This window comes from Pangasianodon hypophthalmus, chromosome 28, assembly GCF_027358585.1.
Source record: "Pangasianodon hypophthalmus isolate fPanHyp1 chromosome 28, fPanHyp1.pri, whole genome shotgun sequence".
NCBI classification, from domain to species: Eukaryota; Metazoa; Chordata; class Actinopteri; order Siluriformes; family Pangasiidae; genus Pangasianodon; species Pangasianodon hypophthalmus.
Genome location: NC_069737.1, coordinates 12,798,165 through 12,822,861, shown reverse-complemented (window position 1 = coordinate 12,822,861; position 24,697 = coordinate 12,798,165). Strand labels below are relative to the sequence as shown.

The window sequence follows — 24,697 nt, the reverse complement described above, 5'->3', positions numbered from 1 at the left end:
TTCATGCATTATTCATTCCATGTAAACATTCCCAAGTGTATGAAAATGACAGAAAAAATGGTCCTTATTGTCATGACAGGTACTAAAACAGTTCCTAAAGGTCATTTTTAAACATGAGCTGCTCCCCTACTTCTAACAGCTGAAGGGAAGTGCATTAGACAGGCCTTTGGAGGGCGGTGGGATCGAGTCAATACGAGCAATGTAGACTTCAGGAGCCAAATTCTCCCTGAGGACGTTGCGATCTGACAATGAACTTTTCAAACCAGCAACATTTGACTTTCGATTTTATGTAACCAACCTCTGTATTTCGAGATATGTGTCCTTCTGTTTAGGAAAAGGAAATTCAAAAAAAAAAAAAAAAAACTGTTCATTGCTTGCTGTTTGTTGGCTTTGCTTTAACTGTTGTTTTGTTTGCAGTAAAATGTCTCTGAGGAGTTCTGGGACTTTGTGCACAGCCCAGAGGAGCCATTACAGCCGAGCCAATCTAAAACTGTGGCTGAAACATGAATGTTAAGAACATAAACCACTCGACAAATCACAACGTCACAACATCTTAGTAGGTCAGTAGTGCAGTGTTGCCATACATTTATTAGTAAGGTTTTATATGATGTTACTTTGTAAGTACACTATATGGCCAATAGTTTGTGGACATCTGATCATCACAGCCATATGTGGTTCTTCTCCAAACTGTTGCCACAAAGTTGGAAGCTCACAATTGTATAGCATGTCTTTGTATTCTGTAACATTACAATTTCCCATCACTGGAACTAAGAGACCCAAACCTGTTCCAGCATGACAATACCCCGTGCACAAAGTGAGCTCCATGAAGACATGGTTTGCCAAGGTTGGAGTGGATGAACTTGAGTGTCCTGCACAGAGCCCTGACCTCAACCCCACTGAACACCTCTAGATAAAACTGGAACTGCACCCCAGACCTCCTCACCCAACATCAGTGCCCGACCTCACTAACTCTCTTATGGCTGAATGAACATAAATCCCCACAGCCACGCTCCAAAATCTAGTGGAAAGCCTTCCCAAAAGGACGAGAATTTATGTCCCCACCCCCTGACTGCCCAACAAGAACAAACTTGTCAACAGGCTACTACTTTTCAACTACTTCTGATACAGTCATTTAAATAGTTATTTTTTAGTATTTAGTATCTCATCCCTCAACATCTTCTGTGGCTGAACTTAAAATACATCTTATAAACGCAAATGCTGTTCTACTTCTATGCGTTTAGCGCTTTGTTTTTGGCACAATAGTCACTAAAATAACTAAACACACTCCTGGCCACTTTTTATTTATCATATTTTTATTCTCTGGGAGACTATATGTGTATACGTTTGACATAACTTCATTAGCCGATTTATTCTTCTGGGGAGTTAGCAAGCTAGTTGTTCAGCACTTTGTACTGCTAGCTAGTTAGTTAGCCTGTTAGTCAGCTCTCTAGCTAGCTGATTAGGAATAGAAACATTTATTAGAACACAGATTCTCAAACTTTTCAAGAGTCAGGGACCACTTTAACTGCAAAAAAAAAAAATCACAGACCAAATCAGTACAGATTTATTTTTCCAAATAAATTATTTAAAAATGTACATTATACAATAATACGTTGTCTATTTACTAGAGCCAAATTTCTTTTGCCTAATTTGTTTTATTATTAAAATTGAAAATTTTATTATTAAAATTAAAAAACCTCAGGACTAGAAAGTCTCATCATCTACGTTGTACTTGTCAAATGTGTTTGGATGAACAAATCTCTGCTCTATTATATACACTAGACAAATGGTTCCTCAAGGTTTATTTGGTTACTTAAAGGTCTTAACTTCCTTCCTCTGAAAGGGAAACACTGATGTAGGGTTCTGTATAAACCTTTCCCAAAGAGAGACAACCCAGAGAACCCTTCTGTATATACAGTGTACTCTTCTCTCCTTGTACTTGAACAGGCCTTTCCTACAAAGTAGTTGATTCTCTGCCCTTCAATTTCTTCAACACATTTCTCAAATCTATACACACCTTTTTTCAAAATTTCATATATTACGTGCAAAATGAAACACTCGCTCCATTGACTTCACGACTTCCATCGAATTTTTTTATTTTTCTGTCTCGCAGTCAGAAGCACCACACAGTGATGCCAAAGTGCCTTTTAAAATGACCATGCTTATCATCACTGCTCCACTAGTCTCATATAATCTCACTTTCTGTCTCCTCACAGCTTCTGAAAATGGACTCTTAATTGTTTTATGCAGTCTTTACACACACATTTTCAGGCAGTTTAGCTGTGTGTGTGTGTGTGTGTGTCTAAGAGGAAATCCATTTGGTCTGGCAGTCTGATTGAAAGATTTTCAGGAACATCCATTAACTCCAGGATCAAAGGCTAACACCTCTTAAACACACACACACACACACACACACACAAATATACATACATACATACATAGGTTTGACTTACTATCCTTGTGAAGACCTTCCACTGACATAATTATTAATACAGCTAATTAATGCTATACTACCCCTAAATCTAACCTTAACCTCAGTAACCAAAAGGAAACCTGTGTGGGGAATGGCTGTTTTTATTTATTTATTTAAAATAATAGCTGCGGGTGTTTTTTTCATTCATATTAAAAACTTTTCATATATTATACGCAATATGAAACTCTCGCTCCACTGTAATGTTGTTTTTCCATAAGTAGGTTAGGTTATAAATGTATAGGAGGTCAAGGTGTCTTATAATGAAATTCGAATGAATTTCTAGCAAGCTGAGAATATGGCCAATAAGCTTTAAGCCGTTCATTTATTTTGTTTTCTATTCTATCTCAGAAGGTTAGTTACATTTTTCTGATGGTAGGTGAACTGGCTATTCTAAATTGTCCCTAAGTGTGAACAAGTGTGTGATGACCTGCGATAGAACAGGGTCCCATTCGTTCTTGGGATTGACTACGGATCCACAATGACCCTCAGTTTTATTTCAGTTGTCTTAAATAGGCCTACTGAGAAACATAATGGCAATGAATGTTGGTCATGGAAACAGTCAGTTTGAGGAGCCTCATATACTCTCTTGAATTGCTTTTTTGCTTGTGAGCCAAACCTATAAAAATAAGCACTGCCAACAATTCTTTACATATTTCCATCGTTGCTGAAACTACTTCAATTGGGCAGTCGGGCAGTCAGGGCCTAATGGATAGAGAGGCGGACTTGCAACCCGAAGGTGAACCTGAAGGTTGTGGGTTCGAGTCTCGGGTCCAGCAGGGATTGTAGGTGGGGGGAGTGAATGACCAGCGCTCTCTCTCACCCTCAATACCACGACTGAGGCGAGACCCTTGAACAAGGCACCGAACCCCCAACTGCTCCCTGGGCGCCGCAGCAAAAAAGGCTGCCCACTGCTCCGTGTGTGTGTGTGTGTGTGTGTGTGTGTGTGTGTGTGTGTGTGTGTGTGTGTGTGTGTGTGTGTGTGTGTGTGTGTGTGTGTGTGCGCGCACTTGAATGGGTTAAATGCAGAGCACAAATTCTGAGTATGGGCCACCATACTTGGCCACAAGTCACTTCACTTCCCCCTCTTTTTAAAGATATAATTTTTAAAATATAATAATATTCACTCAAATCTAAATTCGGCCAAATTTTTTTTTTTTTTGCCCATTTTCTACCCAATTTGGTCAACTGCCAATTCCCACCCACCAACCATCTCTCCTCTAATCATATGACAGCTACAAACTAGGGAAGGTGAAGGCTAACACATGCTCCAAGACACGTGAAGCCAACCAGCTGCGTCTTTTCAAACTGCTGCTTATTCTGGCAGCGTAATACACTCAGAGTAAAGTGCTCTCTGCCCTCTTCCACATACATGAGCCCACAGATGCCCACGATTGGCTAGTGTCACTGTGATTGACGGGAGAGAGAGAGTTTGGCCGATTTTGCTTTCTAGACTAATGGCCATGGATGGCTGTGGTATTCACGATAGGGCAAATGCCTATCATTATAGGATCCCCTATATACCTATTTTAAATTACTCTCAGTCTCTGCAAACTCTCTTGTTGGCTTTGACCACATATGAGGCTGCACACATGAAAAATCCCGCTGTCATTCATCAAAAGCTTTCAGAACAAACATATCAGATAACATGCTGGCAAATGAGGCAAGTTGCAGGTGTATATACACTGAAGGGCAGGCTTTGTTTGGCCAGGACTGTTGTAAGTATCTATAGCAGGGTGTCACATGTAAGGAACATCAAACAAGGATAATCCATAATCAATAACAGTAAAGTGGGCACATGTCAGAACCATTGAATAAACATGGAACAAACAGTAAAGCTCAGAATTGCATGATACAATTGGCAAGACTTCGCAAAGAACAATAACACACCATGGATATAAGAAGGCAAACTGATCACACAGTTAACACAGAACAGGTGACTACAGTCAGCAACAGACCAATGATGGGAGATAGCACCAGAACAGAAACATAATAATAAAAAAAATTACATGTAGAACAAAACATATGAAATGGAAGCAGAACCTGTTGTGCTGGGAACTGCAATGTATGTGGAGAGGGGGGATTCGTGATGGTTTTAGCACAAAACCTGGCTGCCAGGAGGTGGTTGTAAAATGATCTTTCAATAAGATAATGATTCTTAACATATATCTAAATATAATGTATTGGCTATGCTAAATTGCCCGTAGGTGTGTGTGTATGTGTGTGTGTGCGTGCATGGTGCTCTATGGTAGACTGACGTTCCAGCCTTGCTCCCAGTGTTCCTGAGATATTCTCCGGATCCACCACATCCCTGAGGCTGAAGCTCTTACGGAAGATAAACAGATGAATGTATAAATGAAAGAAGCTATCTCATTAGTTCAAACGCAAATTAACACTCAGTGGCACCAGTAATTCTGGACTTGACCGTATATACAGTACATTATACAGGAGCATACAGGAGGGAAGGAAACAGTCACTTCCTGGATATTTATATTCGTTGATTTATTTATTTATTTTGTGTGATTATGATTGGATTTAGATGATGAAAAGGCGAATGAACAAGCGGCAGCATTAGGAAATCATCCGGTTTTCACGTGCTGCTGGAAGAACAGGGTCAGGGTGCAGAGAGACAGAGACAGAGAGAGAGAGAGAGAGAGAGAGAATATATATATATATATATATATATATATATATATATTTGGAATTTTCAAAGACCTTTAGTACAATTATTAAAACATTGTTATATCAATTCTCACTTTGTTAAAAAAAAAAACTAATATGACAAAAATAAAATCAAGGACAATATCTATCTATCTCTATATCTATATTTATATCTGTCTATCTATCTATCTATCTCTCTCTCTCATATATATATATATATATATATATATATATATATATATATATATAAAATCTTAAAAGGTATACAAACTAACTTTTCATAACTAACAGGAAAGCGAGAAATACACAGAGAAAGAGAACAAGAGAGACAGAAAGAGAAAAAACAGAGAGAGAGAGAGAGAGAGAGAGAGAGAGACAGCGCGCGCGCGCGCGCATCCGCCTTCATGAACATACGGTCAGTGCGCAGAAACAGAGGCAGAGAGAAGTAGCGCGCGACAGCGCTCGTGCCCTCGTGCTTGAAGGTGACGGGTAACGGATTGCGAACACAGAGAGAGAGAGAGAGAGAGAGAGAGAGACGCACACACAGACAGAGAAAAATACAGAGAGAGAGAGAGAGAGAGAGTCGCAGCAGCAGTAACGGCTCGGCGCGCGCAGCTTCACGCGACAGCTCTGAAGTCCTCTTGCTGAAGGTGACGCGGATGATTCAGGTTTTTCTCCTCAGGATTTTTGTTTGTTTTTAGAGGCAGCAGCTTCTCAGTGCGTGCGTGCGTGTGTGTGTGTATATGTGTTGTTTTGTTTCCCCTTCCGCAGATGCTCCGCGCCGTCATGCTGCTGGTGTGTGTGTGCGCGGCGGTGATCACCGGAGCAGCCGCCCGCCAGGACAACGGCAATTTCCTGGACGACAAATGGCTGACAGCTCGATGGGACAAATTTCGTGACGTGAGTTGCGCTTTATTTTTTTTTACGACTCTTAACAGCCCCGGGTTTAGGGGGCTATTTGTGTGCTCGCGTGCGTGCGCGCGCGCGCGTGTATATGTGTGTGTGTGTGTGTGTATTCATGCGCGCGTGTGCATTCGTGCGCGAGCGCGTGTATGTGTTTGTGTTTTCTACGTCATGCTGTGAGAAAGCATAATGAGGCTAATTTCACCCTCTAATTCCGTCATGTAGGCTTTAAACCCGCTGAGGTAATTAGTTAACTGGCTAGTTAATGGCATTAACACCTACCACTGAGATTTATTTCCTCTAAATATCCTGTTAGACGATAAGATATTTAGCAGCCATGAACCTAAAGCTGAGGTGACATTAGGCTATGTTGTTTAGATACAGTAACCTAATTAATACACTAATAAGTACGTTTTTGTCCGACTCATGACCTTATAATTTTTCTAATAGTTTACTTTTAACTGAGTTTTGAAGAGTTTCTGAGTTAATATTGTTTTATATAGTACATATAAAGAGAAATATACATAATTCTGTCCTCTCACATGCTAACAAATGGGTGCTTCCACAACTGAGGTGCCATTGGTGCCCCACTGATATTACATTTACAAATATATATATACAAAATATAAGACATTTTAAACACTGGTAAATTCCTTTTACAATAAGATTTCAGACAAATAAATTAAAACATTAATAAAACCTCTAAATCATTAAGAAAACAGTACAGTCCCAGTCCAGTATACCTTCACTGTACCTTCAAATATAATCATTAAAATACTTCAAAAATCTTTTTTTTTTTTAAAGGTGTGAATCCATTTAACATCTCATACTTGAAACATCCTTTTCCATGTGCTATCCATTATAGGTTATGAAAAATGTACATTTTACTTCCACAACATTCGCTCAAACCTGTTACCTGAAAACACTCACCCCTATGAAGTATTTGGAATATTCCACAAGACAGGAAGTTGCATCATCTGAATTTTCCGAAGATCACAGGAAGAAGAAGTGCAGTCTCTCATTTTCTTCATTTTCAATGATATTGTGATATAGACTAACAAGAAATTAGAACAGTGTTATACAATTTATAGCCTCAAAGTAAATTATTAATTTAAAAAAAAAATTTGAGTGAGTTGTTAGAATATCCTTAATGGCCTTACGCAGGCCTTAGCATGGACGCTAGTTAACTACATTTTGTGTATTTGCTATTTCTATGCAAGAAAAAACATTATTTCAACCCTGATACTCATTTAAGAACAACATGCAGCCTGTCAACTAAGAAATCTTATTAAAAAAAAAAAAAGATATTGTTGCCTGAGATGGATTTTTTTCAGCCATTCAGTTATTGAATTTTAAAAATGATTTAAAAAATAAAGATTTACAATTGTTAAATGGCATCACAATCATGGAATCATCCATCTATGGGTTGCATCTTGGAAATGTCTTACACACTTCTGTTTACATACATGACATTTGCAATAATGTTGCCTTCATGACTTATCATATAGTTACACAAAACATTCCTTCAATATGCAGTTACGATTCGGAAACAGTGCAGTCTTCCTGTGCTTATTGAAGAGCTATATTTACCTTGCAAAGTCATAACTGCGAAGTCTTTGTGTTAAAGTGGATTGATAACATTAATTGGTTGGCTAGTGTTTTGCGTGTTTTGTGGTATGTCTGAAACATAAAATGCCATCTTAAGGCTTTAATAATGCTTTTTAAATGCTGCTTTGAGGCTGTATTCAGAAGCATGTCCAAATTTAAAGTTTGTATAAATTGTAAAATATAATGTACAATGTAAATTATAAAACTATCCAAAAGGTCGCTTTCCTTTGCTAAATCTAGGCTTTCCTAGATCATTTTATGATTCGAAAGGCTTTTTAAGCCATATTTTCCCCTGATAAATCCCTGCCTATTTTACAGCCAATATCATTTACATTGGTTTTTGTGGTAATGAGATTTCCCCCCAGGTTCACATTTAATTCTGATGATTCACCTAATTTTATTTTAGAGCTGCAAAGAAAGGTTTCAGTTCTCCCTAGATAGAGAGATAATCTGTTATCGGTTATTTGAAATTCTGCACTAAGGGGTTTTCAACTGCTTTATCCATATTAGACACCGTATTAGATATGGCATATAAAAAGATATTGCCTGCGCAAGCACATTTTAAATCATATATAGTATAGAAAAGAGAGAGGTCCCCTGTGGTATCCCATACATCATAGTTTTAGACTCTGACAAAGTCCTATTTAGGTTATATCACCCTCCTGGGTGTGATTAGTTAAATACGACTGAACCCCCTTTATTGTTATCCCTCAAAAGCCCATGGCCTTAAGCTTAGTTTATAAGAATTTGTGATCTACTGTACAGTATCAAGTGCTTTCTGCAAATCCAACAAAATCATAACGCAAATTTTCCCATCATCCACTTCACTTATAAAATATGTTAAATACAAGGAGCAAGTATCTGTGGAATGGGCTTCTCTAAAACCAGACTATAGTTCATACAGAAGACCCGTCTCTATAATATGTAAGGACAGGGCTGTGATCAAGGCTGCCTTTGTCAAGTCCAAGACAAGTTGAAGACCAGGACTAGCCAAGATCTAGTCAAGACCCAGTCTTAAGGGGGTTGAGACCAAGTCAATATCAAGTACAAATGTACTCACCAGACTCTTATTTTTTCTCTCTCTTGAAATTAGTTAGACAAATAGTGCAGCTTGTGATGTTACTGAGAAACCATAAAGTCATGAAGCCATTGACACTGGAGACTCCTTCTGTAAATACTGAGTAAACACTCACTGGACATTACTGAAAACTGTACCTTAACAACAACTACACATTTTAAAAATCTGTCTGAAACATCCTGAAACTTTGCATAAAGTGCAGAACTTTTACTACATATGTGTTTACATGTTTATATTTAACAGCTTTGCTGTATGAGAATTCTTGAACACAAAGTCATTATAAATACAGCTTCCCAAATAAGAAATAAAATCATCCAGGGAGCACATGAAAAGCAATTAACGGGTGTATAATGCTGTACACTACATTTAATGTTGTGGAACATCTACAAGACAAGTTAGTTCCTGTTATCACCTACAGTATAAACATATAAAGTATAAACAGTCGTTCAGTCTCCAACCACTTTTTTTTCTCTCACTCCAAGTTAGTAAGACAAAAAAAGAAGTCCTGAAGACTTTCCTGTGGTGGAAAACCTACTTACTGTTACAAAGCAGTGACACTGGAGACTCTTTCCATAAATGTTAAATAAACATCTCCTTTCAGAAAACTTCACCATTTCAACAATTACATATATATGGTAAATAACATGTTTTTAACTCTGCAAGAGAGATAAGAATGTAACCTTGAATGGATAAGCACAAAATTACCAAATAAGCATCTGTAAAGGTTTTCAGTCCCCCAGGTGGTAAAGTGGTAGACCACCAAATTTGTAGTATGATGTTTTCATACCCAAGACATTTTCACAAAGAAACAAAACTGTGTATAAATTAGCTGAAAGTCTTGATTCAGTCCCGAACCAGAATATCTGTCTAAAATCAAATTCATTTCAATAATTGGAATACCCTGCTGGGTAGCAAGGGAATTGAGGACACAAGAGTCAGGCTTTGGAGTGTGATGCTGTTGTTGTAATTTATTTTTCTCTTGGTGCATTTCAGTGCTTTAGCAATAAATTATGACACATAAGAATAAAACGAAAGGCACGCACAGCAGTTCAGTTGTTGTTGGTCTGTTCATGGTCGAGGTCAATGACAACTCTGTATCCACTCTCCAAAAAAACCTCACTGTATAACAAACTGTATATAAATGCGCTTCACAGGTGTAACTACTCACTCATTACCTGCTCATTCTCTGCGACTGAAATGGAAAAAAAAAATGTGAAGCTTTAAACAATCTTTGTAGAATAATGGACTGATCTGATTAGTAATATTCACTTGACACAGTTTGGATGACTGATGCGATTTTCATTGGATTGTTTGGTTGTCACCTTCACATGTATCAGTTTTTATAACATACCAGAGCAAAAGATAGACCACCAAATGTCTAGTTTTGAGACTGATTACACTGACTTTGTATAAATTCATAAATTAGTGCTAAGATTGTGTGTAGCGGTCTGAGAAAACCCTTTCAATGGTGAAATTTTGACATTTTATGCTATATATAGTTCTGAAAATGACAGTTTTTCCTTGAACTGAAATGTTTCTCTTTTCCCAATAAAGTTCTAGCATTAAAATCTGATTACCTCCAAAAGTGAAAAAGTTCATTTAAATTAAATTTGATTCCAATTTTTTTGTCAGAATTTGACAGAATTCAGCCCCTGTGACATCCAAAGGGTTTTCACAGAATGCCACACAAATTTATAGTAAATAATAGGTTACATTTTAGTACGAGGATATTAGGTACTCGTCTATACTGATACCGAAACTGATAGACATGAGTAGCCTGCTTAGTGTTAAGCAGCCAGGGGCTTCATGGAACATTTGGTTTAGCTTTTTTTGTGTTGCATTGCTCCGGAGTTGTGCTAGCGATGAACTCCTTGTGCTGTTTTATTTCTAAGAATTATGGATGTTATTTAAAGAGTACGATCAATATAAAGCGCAAAGTCGGCCGACCTGAGCATGCAGAGCAGTATCAGCGAGCATTGTCATTAAAATGCTGTGAATTCTGAACAGAGTGTAAACCCTGGCGAGTATGTGTGTCTCAGTGCTTGCAGAAGTGAAGTGCTCAAACGTACGACATTTTCTCTAGCTGCTCACTTCATTGCTCCGCCCTCTTTGCGCTTATTTTTAACATTCCTACCAGTATGTCATGCAACCATGCACAGTTTTCCCTTTTCTACCTACTCCTCTTTTAACTTTGTACACCTGTGTTTTCTTGGTTGTTGTCAGGATGAATTCTAGCATGAATTCTTTTTTCATATATACTAGTATTTAGGTTTCAGCCATTATCTCTGACCCGGAAAATAAATAAGGAAGTATAAACTTTTGAAAATTAGATTATCAGAAATGAGCATTATAAAGGACAAATGCATCCATTTATATGTTTTTTTTTTTTTTTTTTTTTTGACAAAACTTGTTCCGGTAACTGGATATTCCACATCGACTGCTTACAGTCAGATGACTTTTAATGGCAGTGAACCTAGTGCCTGATGATATCTCCTGTTCCAGAGGACTTTCATTTCCGTTTCTGGGTGTGTGTGTGCATGTGTGTTTGTGGTAATGAGGTGTATATACGGTTTGCAGTTTGGACTATCAGATAGGCGGTGTGCTATGGTATTTCCAGGAAAAGCCAAATCACCCAATGCTGTCTGTGCTGGAAGTGGGCCAAGAAAGCTCTCTATCTTTCTCTCTCTCTGTCCCTTGTTCCTCCTTTCTCCCTTTCTCTGTATCTGTTCACGTATTCAGCAACATTGCCAGAACTTTCTAAGAGCAAACGACCTTTAACATATGTTCCAATACATTCTTTGATTAATCAATATCTTCTCCTATATCTTTCTCTCTCTCTAGCTCTCTCTCTTAAAGATCTTAAAGATCACATTAAAGATTAGCTGAGCCTCTCCATGTGACCTTTCAAGGCCAGTCAGTGACGAGATGAAGCTGTATGCGGATTATCATCTCACTAAACATGACATTAATGAGATGCTCGATTTTAAACGAGGCAAAACTGCCTGAATTAATGCAGGCTTTAAACAGCCTGTTCGCTTAAAAACTCATTTAAATGACATTTAGAGATTTAACGGCATTTGAGTTTGACATTAAAAGGATAAATACAGGGTGGCATACAATCAGCTCCATAATTATTGGCACCCTTGGTAAAGATGCAGGTAGAACGGGGGTATAAAAATTCACTGAAATTTCACTGAAAATTGGAGAGAAATCTAAAGAAAAAAATTGATTTTTTTTAAATAGAACATGTCATAATTATTGGCACCCTTTAGTAGTTTTGCAAGTATAACAGCACTGTCTTCTCTTGTACTGCTTCATGTGATTGTCGAATACAGAATCTCAATACAGAATGTTTCCAGATTCTCCAGGGTCCTAAATCCTGTCTTGTGGATTCTGCCCTTCATCCCACCTCACAAGTTTTCTATAGAGGTTAGGTCATAGGACTGGATTGGCCATGTCAAACATTTGATTCTGTTGTAATTGGGTGGATTTAGATGGATGTTTTGGATCATTGTCCTGCTGGAAGATCCACCCAGTTGTAACGTTTTGGCAGAGGCAGCCAGATTTTCATTTAAAATCTCCCGGCACTTCATGGAGTCCATGATTCGATGTGTCCTAATAAGAGTCCTAGAGTCTTTGGAGGAAAACCAGCCACACAGCATCACAGATCCTCCACCATACTCCACACCAGTTGGGATTCGGTTCTTTGCTTCTTTTTATGCCAAACCCAAGCTTTATTTTTGTATAAAGTAGCATCTAGTGAACTCCAGGCACCTATTTTTGTGGTTAGAGGAATGAAAAGGCTTTTTTTCTGGCATCCCCTCCAAGTAGTTTATTTGCATTGAGGTGACGTCCAGTGATACACAGATTTGAAGACGTGGTGACGCCCATCATTTGCAAATTTCCAACCATGGTCCTTGGAGATACGTTTGCCTCTCTAACTTCCTCCTCACTGTGTGTGCGCCAGGGCAAAACACACTTACTTCTTCTTCCAGACAGATTCATTAAAGGTTGTTTTAAACTTAATCTTAATTATTGCCTTAACAGTGGATATGGGCTTTTTCACATACTGAATGTAGCTATTTTTATATCCATTGCCTGATTTATGAAAGTCAACACACTTTTGTCTTATTTCAATTGTATATTCTCTAATCTTCACCAAATAGATGTATGACTAAGGGAATTTGGCCTGTGTGTCACATCGTACTTGTACCCCAGAGAAATAGAAAGTCATGGATGACCGCTTAGTAGTGAACTTAAAATGACTGCTAAGTGGTGCAACAGAAAACTGTTTGCCCTTTCTTTGGGAGATTGCAAGTTTGAATCCCGACAATGCCACACTTATCTCCTATATGTGTGTAACATCTATACAAAGCCTACAACGTGTGTGGTGAATTCCTGTATGTGTATTATGTCATAACCCTATCCGCTTTAAGCTTAAACCCATATACAGCGAAATCTTCCCCAAGGTCAAAAATGAATAAGTGTATTAAGTGTGCATGAAATATCAGAAGTGATGCATGTTTTTTCGTATGAGCCTGTGTGTGTGTGTGCGCGTGTGTGTGTGTGCGTATACTTTGATCTTTATGTGGTCCCCCTATGTGATGCACTCGGCAGAAGCTGCATGTCTTATTTCCCCCTTAAAAAAAAACAAACTCTGAGATGAGGAAGTAACTGGAGTAATTGAAAGTCATTTGACTTGCTCATGTGTGCTGTGACATTGCTAATATTTTCATGTTGTGTGTGCAGGTATGTAGAAACAGGAAGTAAGTAGTATTAGATGTTGAGTATAGCACTCACTCACTTCCTCAAGCTGTTTCTCTCTGTCTTTCTTTATCCGTATTTTTTTCTGTTGGTCTGTATCTCTGCTTTTGTGTGTACGCCATTATTTCTGTCTTAATGGAATGCAGGCTGGCAGCCTAATAGATAGATAACGAGAGAGAGAGAGAGAGAGAGAGAGAGAGAGACAGAGAGAGAGAGAAATGGATTTATACTGAGACAGCTTTATTGCCAGACCGACAAACAAACCCGGGGGTCGGGGGATTGGGTGGACAAACAGGGACAGACAGTTACTGACAAAGATGGGGTGAACAGAGGGACAGTTAGAATTTGAGAGAGAGACAGAGAGAAAGACAGCGATTGAAAGAGACAGAGAAACAGAAAGACAGGTTAGAGGGGGGAGAAAGGTTAGAGAAACAGACATAGAGAAAAACAGACAGCTATACAGGAACAGATTAGAGAGCAACAGAGGGAGAGACAGGGAGAGTCAGAAGGTGAGAGACACAGGGGAAAAAAGAGGGAAAGCAGTGAGAGACAGAGAGAAAGAGAGATGACATTTACAGAGAGAATAGGCAGAGGGAAAGAGACCTACAGAGAAAGACAGAGGATGAGAGAATAGAGGGTGAAAGACAACCAGAAAGACAGAGGGTGATAGGCAGGCATAGAGAATGACAGAGTGAGAGAAAGACAAAGTGCAACAGACAGACAGAAGGGTGAAAGAGAAAGAGAGTGAGAAAGGCAGAGAGAGAACAGAGGCTGAGGGAGGCAGACAGAAAAAAAAGGGTGAGAGACAGACAGGAAGACAGAGGTTAAGGGACACAGAGATAGACAAAAAGAGGGTGAGAGTCAGCCAGAGAGAAAGACAGGGTGAGAGAGGCAGACGGGGAGAAAGGCTGAAAGACAGACAGCGCGTGAGGGAGACATGCAGAGATAAAGAGAGAGTGAGAGAGACTTGCAGAAAGAAAGACAGAGGGTGAGAGAGGCAGACAGAAAGTGAGACATAGAGAAAGATAGAGGGTTAGACAGATGGACAGAGAGAAAGACAGGGGATTAGACAGCCAGAGAGGAAGATAGAGAGTAAGAGAGATAGACAGAGAGAAAGACAGGGGATTAGACAGGCAGAGAGGAAGATAGAGAGGATGATGAGAAAGAGACAGACAGAGAGAGACACTGATTCACATTCAGACACACTTAGGAGTGTAAATTCTCTGTTCCTGTGTCTACGCTTTTAACATGTGCTGTGCATATGTTAAAAAAATGTGCGTTGTGCGAATTGCCAAGCATCTTCGCTCTCTCTCTCACATCATCTCACAAACAGTTTATAGAATGAATTGATGCTTGTCATTCTCTCTGCGTGTCTTTTATTTAGTGCACCACTTCTAAAAAGTTCTTCAAAGAAAGGATCAATCATGTCTGTTTGGAATGTGTTATTAAAGTGCTCATAAAACGCATAATGCAATGATAATTTACAGTGCTGAGACTGAAATAATCCTCAGGGGTGTGTGTGTGTGTGTGTGTCTGTGTGTGTGTGTCTGTGTGTGTGTGTGTCTGTGTGTGTGTGTGTATGTTCTGTTCCATTAGGATAAAGTGTCCTGTCTGCAAGGCAGGTTAAACAAATCAACCCATCCTTTCACTTCTCTCTCTCTCTCTCTCTCTCTCTCTCTCTCTCTCATGTAATGAGTGCACTTCAACACTTCAAGGTTATTGCTCGGTGTTATTTCCAGTCAGATGTAGCAACATTGAAGCAGTGTTGCCATATTTAGAGACTCTCTTTGTAGTTTTTTGCTTCCCATTGCATTCTTAACTCACACAGAGCTTGATAATTCAATAAAACTGAATCCTTTTTCAAAAATAAAACGCAGAGACTATGGGCCATATTCACACTTTTCAACTTAAGTCAGAAAGTTATGCTTAAGTAGATTTTCTGGGCTTCCCTTTCGAATTGTGCAAGTCGCCTGCATGTCGTTCAGGCCTACACGGTTGCTAGGCTTTTCTTAAGTAGAAGTGTCTGAGACAAGGGTTTTCAATAACATCTAGAACACCGCCTTTCATAAAAGTAAAAAATTTGGGCTAGAAAATGTGGACTGAAGAAGGAAATCACCTTTTTCCTATGCTGTTAAAGCAGCTTTGAGAATAGCACTTGATCCAGCACATCCTATTATTCTACATTTTATTTTCTATTTGGTGTGCTGGCAGTTATTCATGCACACAATGTAATGAAGCTATTAGTTAGTAAATTGTGGTCATGAAACCGTGAAGTTTGCACAGGATGTATGATTTCATCACCTTCCTAATATCCTAATTTCACTAGTTTGATTTGTCTTTTTCATAGTCCGATAACTTACTCAATACGTTTTACTGTTTTATGCCATTAAGAAAACTTAACACTTGGGTAATTTATTATATTTAACGTATAAGCTACACTGAAAAAAAAGGAATATGTGGTTGGCCAAATTTAAATGAACATATTACGTGTAGTTTATACAATACTATGAAGTTTCTCATCAAATCATGATTTCATTGCTTACGCTAAATTTAATTTCAACAAGTTTCTAATTACCATTGAATTATGCAGAGTGAGTGATCAATTCACGTAATATTAATTAATCCACTTATGTTATATAAAATCTCGTAAGGATGCAATAACTATAGTGTTAAATGAACCTGATTAATACATACGGGGAAGTGGTAATGTCGCTGTCTCATAACGCCAATGACCAGGGTTCGAACCTGAGCTCTGGTGCGAGCGCGCTGTTAGATTTGAGTCAGGGAATTGTAACTCAATTCATTTACATGAAACCGATGTATATATTTGAATTAAGTACGTTCAACGAGCGTTTCCTTTGCGGTGTAGGGCGTACTTGTTAATATAATTATTAACATTAAATATTCATTTCAAACAAACTAGCCCATGTTTTTGGCCTTACTTTCATATTAACACACTTAAAGCAAAGGTGATTTGTGAAGTGTTTCCCATCTTTGCACTCGGCAAATTGATTGCCACCATCAACCTTACCTCTTGCATCTTGTTCAGAGGGCAAAATTGGGTAATATCTTGTTGTTTTTTTTACTAATTTAATTTAAGTCTTACTGTCTGAAAATTGAAGTGCTGCACAGAAATGACTACTTACTTAAATGGAAAGGAATTTTATGAAGGAATACACTTTAAATCAAAGTGTTTATTTAATATATATATATGTATATATACACACACACACACACACATTCACACTTTATGTATATGCCTGGAATACTTGAATATAGCCTCTTTATAATATGATATAATATAATAAGTTAATAAGTTAAAGAACTACATTTAGTATAATAAAACTAGGTTTATTCATTTATTATTAATCACGTTTATTAGATCATTAATTGCCCCTCACTGCCCTAGTTTGTAATATAACCTACTATAACTTGAATAAATGGTGAAATCATTTGTGATGCCCAGATTTGTGAGTCACTGTCTGACACGACACCTCTTGAATAGTCCTTAAAAACAAGACATTTTTGCTTAGAAGTTGCTGAAATTGTCAACACTTAATAGATATGTTTGCCCGTACCCACATGAGAACAGAACAAACAATAGTGGTAAAATACAGGAAGACAGATTACCATTGGCAAGTCCAAAGGCAGTGAGCAGGAAATCAACCCAAAGGTGTGGCACGCAACACAAACATAGTCGTCGCAGAGACATAAAACACAGCAATACATGTAAAGTCAGGTCCATAAATATTTGGACATGCAAACTAATAATTTCAGCTGTCTAGTTGAAATGAAATAATGAGTATGAGCTCAAAGTGCCAAGTGAGTATCAGGTGAATGGTGTGGGAGCTCCAGCACTTAAAAAGGAGCGACCAAAAGTAATTGGACAAACTAAATTAAATTGTTATATTTAATGCTTGGTTGCAAATCCTTTGCTGGAACCCACAGACATCAGCAGACACCGAGATTCTTCCCTGGTGACGCTCTGCCAGGCTGTTCCTGCAGCCGTCTTCAGTTCCTGCCTGTTCTTAGTTTCTTTTTTTTTTTTTCCTTCAGCAAATGAAATGCATGCTCAATTAGATTCTAGTCAGGTGATAGACTTGGCAATTGCAGAACATTCCACTTCTTTGCTTTTACACAGCATAGCAAACATTAAATTAACATCAGCTCAATAGCACAGGAAGTAGAATCACCTAAAAAAAAAAAATTCGTAAACGTAATAGTGAATATTAAAAAAACTCGCAACCAACTTACAAAAAAGCACAATAGTTTAATTTTAAAAAAGTTAAACTAAATCAATTTAAAGACATAAAGAGCACAGAACGCCCAATACTGTCCAGAAATGATGCATGTGCAGGATTTATCGTTCCTGAAATTGATTCCACTGCAAAGATGCTTTGAGGCAAAATGCTTTCTTACTAAAATCAATGCCGTTCCGTTTCAAGGAAAACATTAATACAGGATCGCATCGCTCATATCGCTTATTGGTCGTGAAACATTTGTAATAAGTCTCAATAAATAAATTACGGGAAGTACTGCTGCCTCAGCATAAAGATATCAGATTCAGCCTGAAACAAACATCACGGTAATGTGTATGGAGTGCGTTATAAATAATAAAACACAGAACACAGTGATGCTGAATTGAAAATCTCCACAATCCAGTATAGATTGATTAAGGATGATGGAGTAGTTACAGGACTCGAGACTAACTTTTTTATTCAGAACTGTCCAAAAAAGTGTCCAGAAACTTTGTGTCAGCCATTTTGAAGTGAAAATTGGTCACGAATATTCCTTTTTTTTTTTTTTTTTTTTTTTTAATACACTTTGTGACCTTGGTATTATATACAGATTTATACCACAGTGATGTGAAATTCTTGATTCTGATTGGTCAGAAGGTGTTAAATGTCTATAACAGCAACTCTGCATGAGAACTTAAATGTTTAATGTAACTATAAACTTGATAAATGTTTATATTGTATAAAAAGTATGACATGCCACTGTTTAGAAAGTAAAATTTACTGGTGTAAGAGGAATAAAACGTGACAGGACGTGCTGTTAGAACAGGCCTGACTTCAGTTTTTCAGCATTTCTGAACTTGTTAGTGGATAATTAATAAAAAAATTAAAAAATAAACAGCGATGCTAGCGATTGCAGCTACTTCCTGACTCACAACCAGCTTCTGGTAATTTGTCGATGTAATGACGTTACTTGTACACGATATGCATTATGTATGTCTGGCCACGCCCCCTTCTTTTTCCTGATTGCTGATACTATCGTCAGTCAGGGATAGTTAAGGTGTGCGATTGGGTAATGGCATATTACACACAATCTCATAAGCCTATCCTCTACTTTATTGACAGCTGTCAGACTGCAGGTGTTTAGCAGTCTTTATCAGTCTCTAAAACATTATGACGGACAAGAAGAAGTAAAAAATACGTCTGTTTTACGCTGCCAAACGGCCAGCTGACTAATCTTGCTATTCTATTTCTGTGTCTCTCTCACTCAGTGTATGTGTGCGTTTCTCTCAGCATGTGGAATGGCATATGGAGCGATCAGGAATGAGAGAAATATCACTCTTAGGGCTTGCAATGACAGGACTCAAAAGTGTCAGAATCAATTAAATATGTTCTCAAGTGTAAGCTAATTAACAGGCGTGATCGGAGATGCAGCTTGTGTGGAAGTGTGTATATCAGTTACTGATGTACTGCGTGTGTATCCCACTAACGTTCGTCTTTATTTGTCTCTCTCTAACGCTTCCTATACTAACAGGAAGTAGAGGTTCGTATAAAATGTGCTTTGCTTTGTAAGATGAAATATGTAAGATGCAAGGAATGAATACTGAACACCACCATTACAGTGCATTACTTATTTCACCTAATATTGTTGTGTGTTTCAGGAGCCCGGATCATGGAACCCTGGGAAGCCGCTTGATCAAGGTGCATGAGACAAACTCGATGTCTAAAATGCTATATTTCTAAAAAGAGATTATCATGGCTACACAAAAGCATCATTTAAGTAAGGCAAATTTGTCAAAGCCCAGGCTTACTGTTAGTATGATTTATAATATTTTAACAGCTCAAGCATACTTTCAAGCAAGTATTATCTCCAAGTGGCTTTTAACCAATCAGATTTTGCGCTGGATTTAAGCTGCACCCATTAGAGCTTCGCTGTTTAATCAAATGTCATTTATATACAGTATATTAGGGGACTAGTCACCTTTTCCACGTAAAAACTGATTCATGACATCACTTTATTTATTTATTTATTTATTTTTAAGCAAAGAACACCTCAAACTGCGTTTCACTTATCACCTATACACAGGCTACAAATTACATTTCCAGATGCAGTGCTTTTTTTTTAATGAATTTAGTATCTTAGTAATAATAAATAATTTAATAAATTTGTAACAGTGTGCAAACTAATAAATCTGCATATCCTATTACAAAATTTAAGAACAAAGCAGTTCTTAAAATGCATTCCTTTGGGTGAACTGGCAGCTTTTGAAATTGCTGAACCGAGAGCGCGCAGCATGGAAGCTCATGTCCATCGACAGAGCTATCCTCCTAATAGCGTCTTGGCTGTTTTGCCACCATGTTCAAGTCAGAAAATTTTAGTTTAGTTTAGCATTTCTCATTTGCTGCTCTAAACTAGCTGATTGCATAGTGACGTGCCAAACCCTAGTGGATAGTCACCCATCTACACACCTGGTGAAGCCTAGTGACTGTGTTGGTCAACTACTAATTAGTGTTGTTTAGTTTGAACAATGATTGTGTGATATCACTTTATTCCTGTGTCCCCTGAAATCAAGCATCAATCTAAGGTTATTAGATTGAAGAGGAATCACACTCATGAATGCAATATCATAGATACACACACTCACACACACACACACACACACACACACACAGAGGCACTAAAACAATGAAATTAAAAGGTGGTGAGGAGATTAGGTTTGAATAAGCTGCTGAAGCCAGTGCTGGATTTTGCTAAGACTCTTAACTGCGAGGTCAGAGACCATTCAAAGTGTGTGCGAGTGTGTGTATGTGTCTGTGTGTGTTAGCCTCATATCATTTTAAAGAAATGTTGTCTCTTCTCACAATATGTTCACGAACACATGAGAAATACAGGTTTCATTTCAAACACACACTTATTTCACCATTAAATGAACAGTCTGTTCAACAGTTGTTAATTTGAAAAGTGTGTGAATCAAATTATCTTTGATGTTATCACTTTTCCTTCTTTTGTGTGTGTGTGTGTTAGCTCTGGATCCTGCCAAAGATCCCTGCTTAAAGGTTAAATGTGGTCGACACAAGCAGTGTGTGGCTGAAGACTACAAAACGCCGACCTGCGTTAGCCAGACGAGGTAATTATCATCGGTTCCACACTTAAACCCAAGCTATAGGTCACAGTGGATTGGAACCAGAATTAGCTCTCGGTTTACAAACAGAGAACACACCAAATGTCCCTATCATATGGCTCACTGTTATTCCCAGTGCTTTGTTTTCACAGTTTCTAAAAGTAGAACTCTCAGTCACAGTTATACGGTGGGACATGCTTCATATAGAGTGAAAATATTGGTTCTCTTACTAAATATTACTACATTTATTGTATTAAACATGGGTTAAGTCATGTTCTTTGTCTAATCCTGAGCTTTATCAAATGAACGCAGATCTACAGCGCTGTGCAAAAGTCTTAGACACCCTATTTTTTTAAGTACAAACTTTGCTATAGATTTTTATTTTATGACTTCTACATTATTGATTCAGTACAAAAACATTTTAGATTCCAAGCATTAGTTTTCCAGCACAAAATTAAATGTTACAGAAAAATGTTTGTATGTCAGTAAAGAAAGCAGCGTATTACACTCTTCAGACAAAAAAAACATAATGAAGGCTGCTGGGTTTCGCTGCAGAAATAAGAAGCAAATCGACAGTCAAAGTCTCCAGAAGAACTGTGGCTGCTTCTGCAAGATGCTCAGTAACACTTACAGCTCATTTCCTTATAAAACTGCACACACTGTACCTGAGACTACTATTTTTTTTTTCAACGCGAAGGATCATCGCACCAAATATTGACTTGGTTTCATTTATTACTGTTTACTGCTCTTTATAGTATTTTTTTTGAAATGCAGAAATCTAATTTCATTATTTTTGAAGGCATCTTTGCTCTACAGCATTTCTTTGCATGTGCCTAAGACTTTTGCACAGAACTGTATGTATCTATGTTTCATTATAAATTTCCCCAAGAATGTATAAGATTAAATCCTCAATAACAATCTTGGACTCCAAAAGCAAGACATTGCACTTTTCAGCATCTTTGGGCTCGGTCATAACACACCAACGTCGAACAACTAGCACCAACCAAGACTGAATTCATTAGCACGTCTCATTGCTTTAAGTCTTTAGTGAAAATTGACTTGCAGGCACTTTGCAGGAATGGAAATAGTTCTCCATAGCAGGAGGTAGCAGTAGTGTATTTGCGTATTACTCTACTAAATGCTATATCAAGTGTATGGACAAAGCCAAAACAAACTAGCCTAGCTACCATTTCCAAGGTCTGCTCGCAGTTTAAACAATCTCCTAGTCTGTATTTTGTTGAAAAAAAAAATAGCTAGCTACAGCAGAAATGTTGTTTGCTTGTTATGCTCGCTTTCATTTCTCTTCTCCTGGACTGTTTTTGCTCAGCTGAGCAGTCAATCGGAGAGCTCCGTCTCTTGCCAGGCTCCGATGCCAATTAAACATGTTCATTTGGAGCTGACAGGGACGGACTAGTGGGAATCAGGACTGCCAGGTCTGTGAGACAAAAACAGCCCGGTGTCTGTTTGAGATGTTCCCAAAAACAAACCCAGTGGATCAATACAAGCAGTCCAATTCCAAAACGTCAAAATCTGACCCCACCAAAACCTGAGAGTCTCAAATCAGGACTTTTTGACTATCATTACCAAAGATATTGTAATATTTATTGGTAAATTTCTACATGTCTAAATGAAGCAGTTTTTCCTAACAAGGTCCTACAATGGCCTCATATTATAACTTTTCATAAATGAAGAGTAACTGAGAAGGATTAAAACAATACACTGATGCAGATGCACTTGTGTACAGAAAAGCTACCATCTTCATTCACTGGCGTTACTTTAATTCTACTGATCCACCATTTTACCTGGTAATATTCACTACATTTCAATCGTAACATAGCATCGATACTTCAGCTTAACGGTTTCACACACAAAACTGTGAATCTATTATATAACAAAAATGTCCAACCTTCGTACTGCATGTCAAAAGCAGACCTGGCCACAACTTACCAGAGGTGCAGGACACGCTAAAAAAACACATAGGCAATGGCTTAAAAAAATCAACTGGCAGGGTGTGTATTGGATAACAGTGACAGTGGCTTGGGAAATGCATCACATGGTGAATTTTTGACATTTTCTACTATGTCTAGTTCTAAAAAAAAAAGACAGACTTTCCTGATTTAAAATATGCACAAGTTCAAGTAAAGCTCTAGCAATTTAAAATCTGGAAAAGGAGAACATTGCATCCAACCGTAATGGAGTAACAGGAGCATCGAGGACATTTTGACAGCTGGTATCCAAAAACTTGATCAAAACGTGACATTCACTGGGTGAGAAAAACACACTTAGCTAGCAAGGTTTTAGACCTTTTTAGTCACACTGACTGTTTTTAATTGCTGAGTTTGTTAAACTGGCTCTTTTTCAGACAGAAAACCAAAGCAAGGTTAGCGTAAATAAAAACATTTCCATGTAGTTTTGGTGAAATATATTTATAATTGCTTAAAGTTGACGTCTCAGAGGAATAAAATGACCTGATTTTGGTCATTTTTGTTTGTCAAACGTGTATGTTTTTCTTTTTTTAAATTTATTTGAAAGAAATTTGTAAACTATATAGATTTTCTCCCACTTCATGAAAAATAAGTTCATTCAGTTCCAGGTTGTAACACTACAAAATGTGGAAATGTTCAAGGACAGTGAGCTCAGATCTCTGTGCATAAATTTACAGTTCAAGTTAAGGTGCAGTATAAAGCACAAAAAAAAAAACCCTGCTTATTGCTCATCCTGAAAAATAGGCCAATGGAGGATGAGACGTTATACTCCCGAGGTCTGATTAACACCAGAACCATTTTGCCGGTTTTAACATGCTGTAAAAGCGCATTAAGGCTGGGACATTTGCGTTTGAACATTACAGGTTGAATACGTTTGGCGAAGTGGAACCCTGTGTACAGCAGAAGACTGTAGCACCTCTGATTAGCATACATTATCTTTAAGAGAACACGATGAGAGAGAAAAGATGGGCCTCATTTGACGATGTGTGATTATGTGCTCTGGAAGACAATAAGAGCAGCGCTACATCTTCTGCGGACAAAAGAGCATGTTATTTCTAAAAGAAAAATACAGTAATCTCCAAACAAGTGGGCTCTGACATGAACAAAACAGCCTTAAATGTAATAAAGGCTTCGGCGTTTTAAGGTGTCGTTCAAGTTTTGAATCACAGTAGAGGCGTGTCCCCATTGTGGTGCTGAAGATTCAGTTCGCCAGGATTAGATGATTTTTCCCAAGGACACTACGACAGCATGAAGTTAAATGCGCTAAACCTTCTGGGTAAGCCATGTTCCAATTCCAGGAGACTCAATGCACCGAACTAGTGCTGAAATCTCGTTTACAGATTTATGAGAGAGTCACAAAGTCACCCTGAGGCAATCGAGAGAGAAAAAAAAATCAAGAATTTAGAGATCAAGCGCTACTAAATTAGGAACCATAATTTGTAAATGATTTTATAGGTTGTGACTTGGTCGAATGTATGTGGTGGCCTGAGAAAACCCTTCAGAAGGTGAAATTTTGATATTTTATATTGCGCTATATACACACACACACACACACACACACACACAGAAATATGTTTCTTATTTGCGGGTATCTCAATCACAAGCAGCATTTTAAAGTCTGATTACTTTTTTTTAAATTACAGTTCGATTCAGGTAGCATTATAGATAAGCTGATTTTGTGATACAAAATAAGTTCCACAGATTTGAACCAACAATATGCAGATTGTTAGAGGAGGGTGTAGAATCCAGCAACTTTTAGCCACAGAACCTGCATGGTCAGCTAGCTATCTTGCTAACTCTGTTAATGTTGCTATATGTATACTGTGACAGATTTGGCTAGTGTTAATAAATTGCAAAGAATATGTCAGCAT

The 24,697-nt window shown here is 37.9% G+C and overlaps 1 protein-coding gene across 3 annotated transcripts in view; it reads left to right on the top strand.

Annotated features, from left to right (window-relative positions):
- The first annotated feature begins 5,540 nt into the window (after positions 1-5,540).
- Positions 5,541-24,697, top strand: part of spock3 (SPARC (osteonectin), cwcv and kazal like domains proteoglycan 3) — a 30,113-nt gene continuing 10,956 nt past the window's right edge. The window contains exons 1-4 of one of the 3 annotated variants that reach the window (XM_053231062.1): positions 5,541-5,799; positions 5,903-6,031; positions 19,381-19,420; positions 20,745-20,847. In XM_053231062.1, coding sequence (XP_053087037.1) covers positions 5,791-5,799; positions 5,903-6,031; positions 19,381-19,420; positions 20,745-20,847 — 281 coding nt within the window. In that variant the 5' untranslated portion in view covers positions 5,541-5,790. The remainder of the gene's footprint in view (positions 5,800-5,902; positions 6,032-19,380; positions 19,421-20,744; positions 20,848-24,697) is intronic. The other 2 variants (XM_026943154.3, XM_053231063.1) reach the window with 2 other exon arrangements.